Source organism: Ambystoma mexicanum, chromosome 3q, assembly GCF_040938575.1.
Source record: "Ambystoma mexicanum isolate Mex_15411 chromosome 3q, UKY_AmexF1_1, whole genome shotgun sequence".
NCBI lineage: Eukaryota > Metazoa > Chordata > Amphibia > Caudata > Ambystomatidae > Ambystoma > Ambystoma mexicanum.
In genome coordinates this window covers 967,834,084-967,846,095 of record NC_090926.1, presented here as the reverse complement: position 1 = coordinate 967,846,095, position 12,012 = coordinate 967,834,084, and the positions used below count along the sequence as shown (strand labels likewise).

General features: G+C 48.4%; 1 protein-coding gene across 7 annotated transcripts in view; it reads left to right on the top strand.

Annotated features, from left to right (window-relative positions):
- The window catches only part of SDK2 (sidekick cell adhesion molecule 2), a 1,531,827-nt gene that overhangs the window by 1,235,344 nt on the left and 284,471 nt on the right, over positions 1 to 12,012 (top strand). For all 7 annotated transcript variants that reach the window (XM_069655112.1, XM_069655110.1, XM_069655117.1 and 4 more), the window contains exons 15-18: positions 2,008 to 2,155; positions 4,722 to 4,862; positions 6,533 to 6,714; positions 10,358 to 10,473. In XM_069655112.1, the coding sequence (XP_069511213.1) occupies positions 2,008 to 2,155; positions 4,722 to 4,862; positions 6,533 to 6,714; positions 10,358 to 10,473 (587 nt within the window). The remainder of the gene's footprint in view (positions 1 to 2,007; positions 2,156 to 4,721; positions 4,863 to 6,532; positions 6,715 to 10,357; positions 10,474 to 12,012) is intronic.

Here is a 12,012-nt window from a genome sequence, read left to right as displayed (position 1 = left end):
GCCGTTGTAACCACTGCCAGTAAAGGACCAATCAATACAAGAATCGGAACTTGCCCACCTCCCTGTAAAGAAAAAACGTACATCCATAGACGATGGAAATTGCTGCAACTTACCTCCTCTAAAGAAGCCCACTGACGACTCCAACATACCTCTCCTATCAGCCGCAATGCCCTACAATCCTTTAGAGGTGTGTCTTTTACTGGATAGGCCAATATCTGGAGGTACACACACTTGCTGTTCCCCCTACAGTTTGGATGGCAGTGCAAACACCCCACTGAGACTGCCCTCACCCATGTCTCTTACCGTCTTAAGCACTATTTGCCATTCCCACCTCTCGTCGAGCCTCATTCTCTGTGACCTCTGTTCGCCCTTGGAACACTTCTACTCATCCCTCCTTCAGTCTCTCTCTCTCTCTCTCTCTCTTCGGCTTCAAGGACTCAACATTTGACTTGATGTCCTCCAATCTCTCCGACTGCTTCTCCATCTCAGAGCTCCAGCAACTCCTCCTGGTTGCTCCTCCACTGGGCTCAGTCCTATCGTCACTCCTTTTCCCCAATTGCGCCATATCCCTCAGATAATGTAGTTCCTCCTGGCTTGTGCTATCAACTCGTCGCTGATGATACTCCGATTTTATCCCTCTTCGTCTTTTGTTACTCCTGACATCTCCGAACGCTCAACTGAATGCCTCACCACCATCCATATGTGATGGCCTTGTGCAGGCATATGATCTACTTAAAAAGATAAGCTGAAAGTTTGGGCGAAAAAGAAAAACCAAGATAAGGTCTCTTTCTCCCATCCTCCCAAGTTAAACCTACGCTTCCATCTCTGTCTAATTCCCTGCAACCTACCCTGCCCCTCGCCCACGGCTTCATATATGAAGAACTAAATAAATGAACATTATACAGAAAAATAAAATCTATCTGATTAAAATGAGTACAAGTCCATACAGATACCTTCATCCACGGCTTCCAACCTTCAGGTTCTCAGTGACTGTGACTTGAAACTCTTTCATGTCATCATGGCCACTGCATTCAGACTCCACTTCCTGAAAATTAGGAAAATCTACCCACACCACATGCACAATTAAACCAAAACTCACTCCTCACGTGTTATTTTAATGGCTAGACTACTGTGCAAGCCTACTTGTGTGTCTTCCTACTACTCCTTTGCGTTACTCAACATAATGGCCAACCTTGCTACATGCGCCCAGTTCCGGCTTCCCAGATCCTCCTCCACCTTACATTGTTACCAAGCTGGAGGGTTCTCCAGGAAAAATCACTCTTTAAGGTACCGCTACTCATCTTTAAACCCATCCATGTTCTTGCCCTCACTACCTCACCGACAGCATCGTACTTCACTCTCTTCCTCGGACTCTGCTTCGCCTCTATCCCACTGCTCCTACACCCACGCCTTCTCCCACACCGCAAGGCTCTTAATGTCATAAATATTTGTTTTGTCTCCCTGTCCTTGTCCCAGATTCCGGTTCCACCATTAGCACTACTGTTTCAGCTCATTCAACCCAACATTGGCTTTTTTGCTAAAGACGTGCTATCGAAGGCCCGCCACCGCACTCTCGTCATTGTTCACTTTGGACATTACTTCTGCGTTAAAAAGGGCAGCTTTGTCTTCCAAGAATACAAATGCAAATAGAACTATGACTTGAAACCTAAGAGTAACACGTTCAGCTGCTCTTTTACCACAATGCATTGGGACCCGATGGGCTGAAAAGGAGAGCCGAGAAATGGTTTGAGGAGGACATCATTTTGCTGTCCTCCCCTCTCCATACATCTGCCAATTTCTCTAACACCCGAGCACCTTAAAATGGCCCAACTGTGATAGAAAGCACTGTACACGCAAACCTCATCACATATCATGCAGAAATCCCGGCCATGAGAAGGGTTGTTGGGACTCAGCCCAACCGTTGCTTGGCAAACAAGTTGATGATGCTTAAGAAAGAATACAACCTGAGACGTCCTACCTCTCTCTCTCCTCACCTCTCTCCCGCAGATGCTCCGTGGACCGTCTTCCAGGCCAATGTTGATCCAGAGTCCACTTCGGTGTCTGTACGAGGTCTCATCCCTGCGAGGTCCTACCAGTTCCGTCTCTGTGCTGTTAATGACGTGGGGAAGGGGCAGTTTAGCAAAGACACAGACAGGTAAGAATGGGGTGATGAGGTCTTCACTACCTTGGGAGGGGAGGTGGCCAAGGATTAGGTCTTCACTGCATTGGGAGGGGAGGTGGCCAAGGATTAGGTCTTCACTGCATTGGGAGGTGAGGTGGCCAAGGATACGTCTTGATTGACAAAATGCTGGAGCTGGACCAATGGCCTGGCTTTAAGTCTTCTTATGTTTTCTGGGTTGGGGAGTAGTCCGGCACACATCATGGATGAGTTTGGCGTGTCTTGGCCGAGGTCTCCCTCCTTAAACTGAAATCATGTACATCGATTTAGGCAATGTTTAGAAAGACTGTGCGTGGAAACATCCCGATCCTTCATTGTTCTGGGCACGCTCCGCACTCTCCCTTCCAGCACCTGAGGGGCTGCGGGTATTCAGTGTATTGTACACAGTAAAAAAATTGGGCCTCATTACAACCCCAGTGGTAGCCATGCTGGTAAAAACGTCAGGATGCTGCCGGAGTTGTTTTTTTTTTTCCAGTGCCTGGCTTTAGGGAATCACTGGGGCATTACAGCCCTGGCAGTCCGTGAAGCCAGGCGCCGGAAAATGTAACTCCCCTTTCCCTTTTGAGTCCCATAGGACTAAATGGGAATGGGGAGGACGGTAGCACCGACACCATTCATAATGTTGCCGGTGCTACCATGAAAGTCTGTGAGCGGGTACCATTCCGCCCACCAGGTCAGACCTGGGGGGCACGAGGGCATTCGGCCTGCAAACTTGTACTCTGCCGGTCCGGTAACCACAGTGCCGGTAAGCTTACCGGCACTGTGTTTACCGGTCCGGCAGGGTCATAATGACCCCCATAATATAGTAACATACAGCATAGTTACTTAGTACGTTTACACTGATTACAGTTCACAGCTGTATGGCTACCTACAAGAATAATGTGTTTAGTTTACTTTGTGTATTTTATTTACTTTGCTATTATAGTTTCACGGGTAGCATGTGTACATTATTAGTTAAACGATTATAGTTAAATAGTTACACAGCTAATATGGATATTCAGCTGATGCAGCAATGTAGCTGTGTGGCTGCACTTACACGTATAATGAAGCTTGCTAGTTAGTATAGCTGCTTACCATGTTTGCAAGCTGGGTTATAACATTAGCACATGTAATTTGAATACGTACTTGGCATGCACATATTGTCAGTTGCATACACACATTGTACAGTTTCAAGTGTTGTTACAGTGTGTACAGTTGCCTATTTCGTGTTGTTGCAGTCTGCATGCTTACTTGGAAATGTAACTAGTTACTGTAGTTGCAAAGCCAACATATTTAAACAGTTTAGACATATCCTTGGTACAGTTGCACACTAAAGGCTCGATTCATGGAATATTTGCCATTTGAAACACTTGTGTATAGGCGCGTTATAAATGCCATATCATATCATATCATATCATATCCTTTGCCTGGTTCAAAGGGAATTTGCACTGCTGAAAAGTGACTTTGCACTGCCGACACAAACCCTGATTCATGGAACTGTGCAAAGTGTATTTTTGCAGTGTAAAGTCCGGGCAAAGTCAGCGTATATTCCTTTTTGTAGTACATGTCGGAAGTGCAAAGTCACTTTTCAGCAGTGCAAATTCACTTTGAACCGGGCAAATATTCCATGAATCGGGCCTTAAGTATATTGAAATCTATCATCGTTAAATAGTTTGTATTGCAACGGTCTCGTTATAGTTATAATTCCAGCCAGTATACACAGAAAGAAGTATCGCATACTACGCAGGAGTCACACGCCCGTATACTACGCAGGAGTCACACACCCGTATACTACGCAGGCGTCACACTTGCTTATTCTACACAGGAGTCACACACCAAAGAATTAGTACATATCCACGGCTGGAACTTCACACAATTAATGTGGTTAGATGGTCTGCATAGTTACACAGTGAATGTAGTTGCATAGTACAGTTCATTAAGTATATGTGCATAGTATTTTTCTTTAATTATTTGCTTTTGTAACATGCAAGCAAGCAGACTTAGCCTGCGACTGGCCACGATGCGGAGGACGAACGAAGAATCTAAAAGAGGCAGAATAAATGAGCCATCAAGGATGTTCCGCAGGGAATTTGTGGATGTAATGTGGTCATTCCATAAACGAGTTGTAAGCACAGAAAATCTATGATCACCCCTCGATTTCATGTGGATTTAGGGACTCCTGAGAGACCAGGGACTGTCCAAAGCAGAGAAGCTGGCTGGTGGAGGTGAAGGGGTCAGGGGGGTGTTGCATTTGCAGATATTTGGAGGGTAGGCCTTGTAGATCCCGAAGCACGAGGCAGGGGCTCTTCACTCTAACTGAAAGAGAAGGCAGTGATGGTCTAAAGGGGGAGCTCTGCTTGCTTTGGCCTGACTGCAGATACGCCGAGCAGCAGCACTTTCCACCCACTGCAATACTGCTAACATAGTGTGACATTAAGGAGACTCTAGCCAACCAATAGACTTAAGTGATATCTGGGAGGTGTGTCTGATATCAGAATGAATGTTGGACTTGTCTGAGAGATTTTGACCGTGGGTCACGTTTCTTTTTTTTGTTGTCGTCCAGGGTCTCTCTACCAGAAGAGCCCCCGAGTGCACCACCCCAGAATGTCATCGCCAGCGGGAGAACCAACCAGTCGATCATGATCCAGTGGCAGCCCCCCCCTGAGAGCCACCAGAACGGCATCCTGAAGGGCTACGTCATCAGGTGGGTCTCCCGGAAGGTCTACACCCCCCACCCCCGCTTCTGTCTTTGATGCTCCTCCCTTTCTGGCCGACTAACTATTGTAATTGGCTGCATTTCAGATTAGGTCAGTCATGGCTTTCCCGCACTCTCCTCACTGCCACCACCTCTCACCCTCTCCACACAGCCCCTCCTAAATATTCTAGAGTGTCTCAAATGCAAGTCATTCCAAATCTCAAACTCCAGGGATCAGAAGCCGACTGTCACTCTGAACCCCTCACTGGCTTCATTGGGGTGGTCTTTATATCACTTATTTTATCTAAACCATCTATACAGAACACACTATCTGAAGAGGTGTCGGGGTGCTTCTTTACATTATGTGAATATTAAAGCAACAGCTGATATAGGAATAAAAAATACAGCCGCAGACACCATTTCGCTTAGCGGGCAGACAGGGACGAAAGAAGTTGAAAGAATTTAAAAACTGGGAGAGAGAGAAAAACACTGATGAAAGGAGTACCCTCCCAGCTAGAAACAGCTTCCAGTGTAATCCCTAGTGACCTACTTTTCTCTGGAGGGTGGGGCGCCCACACGGATCGCCTGAAGAAACGGGGAGCCCGGCTATAAAAGGCTGACCTGATGTACTGCTGTGAAGAGCAGTGCTGGAAATCATGTGCGCCTCCATAAATGGGATGGAACAATGTGCCGGCACCCCTCGAGGAAAGAAAATACAATAACACAAGGTAGAGAAAAAGTAGTCAGCAGCGACCAAATATTATCCAAAATACAGCTTTTATTAAAAATTATTAAAAAACATCATAAAAAACATACAGATGTTAAAACCTCGAGGAAGGCTCAAGAGATTTGGTTTTGCAGCGAAATTGAATGATGACAGAGGTGCACATTCCTTGCATGTGCTTTGTGGGAGCGATGCCTCAAGGCGAGGGCCCACAGAGGATCATGTACAGGTTTTAAACTGAAGCCCTCGAGCAGATCTCAGTAGCTTGTGAGGGGCCACAGGGTGAACTCTTTACTATGGTAGATCATGCTAAATGCGCCCCTTCCCCCCTTTGTGTCTGGGTGTCTGGATCCACAGGGTTCTACTGCAAATGGTTGTACAGAACTGACAGGAATTCATGACTTTGAACTCTGTGTCATCAATTCACTCAAATGCCAGGGGTTGCAGAAGGGACACAACACGCACGATGACATCTCACACAATGGCATGACCTTTGGCCCAAGTGTCATCACAACTTGCAATAAGAGTAACTTAATAAAATAAGTCATAGTAACTAAAGAAGATGAAAGGCTATTTTAATCACCAACCATTGACTAATTGGGGGGCTTGGAATGTCATGGATGTAGTCATGAGATGGCAGGCACGTACCCATCAAAAGCATTGTAGGTAAGGGCGCAGCCATAATATGCCAGCACAGCCAGTCACTGCCATCCTGTGCATAGAGCAGCCTCACGTCCAAGGCAGATTTGGCATGTGTAAGGTGGAACCTCCCATTGCCAGGGTGTTGGCACGTGCTAGTCCTGCTGTGACATGTGCCAAACCCCAATGGTTCTTCTGTTGGGCAGAGCGCAGTGAGGGAGGTGTCTCCGAGATCTGCCCTTCTCCAGATGTTGACATATTCTGTGTGCATCCTTCCTGCCTGTTTTATCGCTTTCCTCCCCCGTGCGCCTCACAGGTACTGCCTCTCGGGGTTGCCTGTGGGATTTCAGTACAAGAACCTCTCCAACCCCGACGTCAACAACCTGTTGTTGGAGGACCTCATCATATGGACGAACTATGAGATTGAAGTCGCCGCCTTCAACAGCGCCGGCCTGGGCGTCTACAGCAGCAAAGTCACCGAGTGGACACTGCAAGGAGGTGAGTGGCCGAGGACGGGCTAGCCATTGGGATAGCTTGGCGGGTGAAGGTGGCTGCTGCAGAGAACGCTCTGGAATATGGAGCTCAGTATTGCAAATACTGGCAGAGCCGATTCCTCCCTTCATCTAGGTGTAGCTGTGTTTATTTTGTTTCTACTGGCATTAGTAGGAAGTGCATGTGGTGTCTGAGGTCGTGTGTATCTATAATGAATGGTGCTCTAGGCAAGAAGCGCAAAATGCAAGAAATGGCTGAAGCCTGCCAGAGTGAACTGTGTGTCATGGCAATACATCATATATTTGTCAATAAGTGTTTCTATTTATATGCACATCCCATATATGCATTTATAATATATAAATATTACATTATGGTAGTGCTACTATTAATTTTTGTATTTATTTTTTGAGGATGATAGTTGTTTCACAAAAAAACACTGCCCAAGAGGCAAATTGATAGTTGGGGCAGTCCCATTGTTGGGTGCTTTACAAACCTTTACAAATTCATGATAAATGTATTTATTTTTACTTTTATTTATTTATTTTACATAGCGCACAAAACCCAGGGGTATCTAGCCGCTTTTACTTAAGCGATTGGTTACAGTACTTCAGGTTGCAGAAAAGAAGCGCATATGGTGATTACATCATGAAGGAACATATTGGAATAATACAATACACGCAAAGTGCAAAAAAGAGTTTTAGGTGAATTCATTCATAGAGCCTAACCCCATGTTGCAGGGCGGCAGCACGCACAAATGCAAGATCATGGCCCACGCACTCCAGCTGCATTCCACTCTCACTCCTCAACGTGATCATGGCCCACGCACTCCAGCTGCATTCCACTCTCACTCCTCAGCATGACCATGGCCCACGCACTCCAGCTGCATTCCACACTCACTCCTCAGCGTGACCATGCCCCACGCACTCCAGCTGCATTTCACTCTCACTCCTCAATGTGACCATGGTCCTCGCACTCCAGCTGCATTCCACTCTCACTCCTCAGCGTGACCATGCCCCACGCACTCCAGCTGCATTCCAGTCTCACTCCTCAACGTGACCATGGCACACGCACTCCAGCTGCATCCACTCTCACTCCTCAGCATGACCATGGCCCACGCACTCCAGCTGCATTCCACTCTCACTCCTCAGCGTGACCATGCCCCATGCACTCCAGCTGCATTTCACTCTCACTCCTCAATGTGACCATGGTCCTCGCACTCCAGCTGCATTCCACTCTCACTCCTCAGCGTGACCATGCCCCACGCACTCCAGCTGCATTCCAGTCTCACTCCTCAACGTGACCATGGCCCATGCACTCCAGCGGCATTCCACTCTCACTCCTCAGTGTGATCATGCCCCACGCACTCCAGCTGCATTTCACTCTCACTCCTCAGAGTGACCATGCCCCACGCACTCCAGATACATTCCAGTCTCACTCCTCAACATGACCATGGCCCCCACACTCCAGCTGTATTCCACTCTCACTCCTCAGCGTGATCATGGCCCACGCACTCCAGCTGCATTCCACTCTCACTCCTCAGCATGACCATGGCCTATGCACTCCAGCTGAATTCCACTCTCACTCCTCAGTGTGACCATGGCCCACGCACCCCAGCTGCATTCCACTCTCACTCCTCAGCATGACCATGCCCCTCACACTCCAGCTGCATTCCACTCTCACTCCTCAGTGTGACCATGCCCCATGCACTCCAGCTGCATTCCACTCTCACTCCTCAGCGTGACCATGCCCCACGCACTCCAGCTAACTTCCACTCTCACTCCTCAGCGTGACCATGGCCCACGCACTCCACCTGCATTCCACTCTCACTCTCACTCCTCAGCATGACCATGCCCCATGCACTCTAGCTAATGTCCACTCTCACTCCTCAGCATGACCATGGCCCACGCACTCCAGCATGACCATGAAAGCCGTCTGGGTAAGTTGGCGGCGGTGGGAGTCTACATAGTCAGTAAGAAAGAAGCTTTTGTTACAGAGAGATTGGGCATTTCAGATTCCCAGGGTGAGTCCAAAGGGAGATCACGGGAAGCAGCTGAAAGAGGTCACATTCTTGAGGGAGAGGATGGGGTGTGGAGGATGAGTTGCACAGTCATGGATATGCTGTGAGGCTGGGAAGGCAGTGCTTTTGTGCATAGTGTATGTGGACACCTATAGTGAAATGCCCAAAAATGCTATGTCAATTTACCAGTACAGCAATGAGGTGCACAATTGCAAGGCATGGATGCCACTGGCCTCTCATAGCCGCAGGATCACTGACCAATCAGAGTTGCCTTATTGAAATGGGAGAAAAGGTTGGGGGTTCATGTCAGGGAACAAAGTGGGGCTCCTGGATACAGCTAACCTGCTGACCTTACTTTTAATCACATGCTTGTAATTTGCTTCAAAACAACACATACAGAGACCATGGGCCTCATTACGAGTTGGGCGGTAGGGGATACGCGGCACCGGTAAGGAGACCGGTGCCGGTAATCCCCTACCGCCCTATTCCGAGGTCCCTTGGCGGGGACCGTAAAGAACGTGTGGTCAGACCACACGTCCCTGGCGGGTCCCGCTAAGGGACCAGGGCACAAATAACGGGCTTGCCATTCACGAGCCCGTTATTTGCGCCCCCCCATTACCTTTGAGCCCTATGGGGGGTCAAATGGGAATGGGGAATGGTTGGTGCAATTGGGACTTACCGGTCCTGCCAGGGTCGGACTAGACCGGTAAGTCCCCATTGCACCACACCGGACTCGGTCCCATTATTGGTGGCAGACATGGCTCAAATTGCGCCATGACTACCACCAATCTCGTAATGAGGCCCCATATCCAACACACACCGACTGTTATGTTCCCCCACCTTCCCCCAACTCACACCTTCCCATAGAATGGGCAGCAAATGCATAGCCTATCCTCTCAGCAGACGCACTGGAGACAGGATCAGTGGCAGGAAAAAGGAAAGCGGTAGTTTACACGAAGGGGAGTAAAGCTGGAGACTATGCAGGGCGTGTGAGTAAATTATCGGACCGGGACTGCATATCCTGGAGGGGTCTGATGTTCATCTCTGTCAATTTCTTAATTTCCACTTAGAAGCAGTAAGGCCTGTAGTAAGACACGCCCATCCCCAGTTTTAACCGACCAGTGGAGAAGCTGCCCATTTCCTTGCAGACCAAGCTGCGTTTCATTTATAAGAAGGGAAAAAGAATGAAATCGCTGGGGCTAGTTGGTGACTGTGTTTCTTCCTTCACTGCCACTGTGTCGGTCACATTAACATATCTGTCAAATAGGCCCATGTCATGTGTCACACGTAACTTCAAGCGCTCTTGGCTGTATAGCCAGTAGCATGCTCACAATTGAAGCCAGTAGCTATTATATGAAAAGAAAAACTGCAAGTCCCAGAATGCAGAGTGTTGTTAAGACGGCAGGACTGGCTGAAGATGTCACACTCGACAGGGAGTGTCACTTGGGAGCACTGTGGTAGTTGTTCCTGTCGATTCCGCCATCTCCAGCTGTGACAGTCACAATTCCCACTCCAGAGGGGGCTGCCTACTGAGATGGGAGCACGGCTTTGGAATGACAAATACTATTTTCTGTGAAAGAAGTCCTTCTATGACATTGCGTTTACTTCGAGCCTTTCCATGTTTCTTTTCAGTTCCTACCGTGGCACCAGGGAACGTGCACGCCGAAGCCATCAACTCCACCACGATCCAGTTCACCTGGAACCCTCCGAGCCCTCAGTTCATCAATGGCATCAACCAAGGATACAAGGTAAATAACAAAAAACAAGCTGTACCTCTATGACAGGGGTCTGAAACCTTTGGGAATACAACTCCCATCAGCCCATACCAGCATAGTCAATGTGGAAGGATCATGGGAGTCATAGTCCAAAATATCTGGAGAGCCATAGGTTGCAGACACCTGCTCTATATAAACCGGAGACACCAGATTCCAATGGTGCCCCCCTGCCAGGTGATCGGCTGTGCACCCACAACGAGACTGACCAGCACATGCTTGAGGGTCCTCGGTTCACAACCCTAGAAATCGCACCACATTCCAGAGAGGTTCTCCCCGCGCACTATAGGCACATGCCCCACATTTGCAAAGCCTCCTCTGAGTCAGTGATGCAGCCAGGCAGCCATGCAGGTTGGGTGTGCACCCTATAACCTCATGCTTAGGACAGGGATCCCCCTCTGCTGTGCCCTGCAGAACATCAAGTTACTCCTTGGGAAGAGAGGGTGGCTTTTGCCCCCACCAGGCTACACCCGCCAACGCAAAGGTGGGAGAGATCCCAAGAATACGCTCAGTGAAAGAAATTGTAGAGATTCTCTTAAATTCATCATTTTTTCCTGAATTTCTCCCAGCTCTGGATTGGTGCTTTTCTAAGTGTGATTTTTGCAGCTGAAATTACCGCCAAACATCTAATAATTTGTCCGGGAAATGGAAATAATTTACTGGCTTTCTGCACCCCATGACACCACTTCTTTAGAACTCAGAGAGGGGGTGGAGGGGTGGCACCCTGGGATAACTAGCCCTGGCCATTGCAGAGGGGTGTGCTGTTTGCGGAACCCAGAGGCACTTGTTCTTCTATTCTAGTGGGTCTGGTTTGTACCACAGAGACAGCCCCCCCTTTTCCAGGATGGAGGGCCTTCTTCATAATTCATCCCCCCACCCCCACTTCCTGAAAGCATTCGCTCTTTAAGATACCTACAGGTGCACATCCATGGTACAGTGTGCCCCCCCCCCGCCTGTGGGACCTGTGCCATCTTCCAAGGTGTCTTCTGGAACCAGGCACCCGCACTCAGAGTCCAATGGAGTGCTATGTACCGTTGATGCACACCTGACCCACACATCACACATCCTTGACCCCTGTGTTCCAGAAGATTTGTTATTGACCATTTTCACCTGCACTCACAATTTTAAATAGTCCTCGGAACCCAGAGAACCCTTCATCCCAATTCCATTGACGCTCGATGGGTGCCCAAGGAGACATGCACTTGCACGATCCGAATGCACCGTGCCTGAAGATCGTCTGTCTGTTCTCTCCTGTCTTCACCCCTTAATTTGCACTTGGTAAAACTGCAGAATCGTTAGCCCTGTTTGCTGTGTCTCAACTGTTAATTGTATTATATGCACTTACTCTGCCTGTGCAGACTATCATCGTCTCAGAATTTCAAGGGCTCTGAACGACTGTTGTTTTCTCCCCTTGTACCCACCCTCCTTGAGTGCTTTGAAACACTTGCCAGTGTATAGGCGCTTTATAAATAAACATTACCATACCATACCATACATCTGCAGCTCAGAACTCAT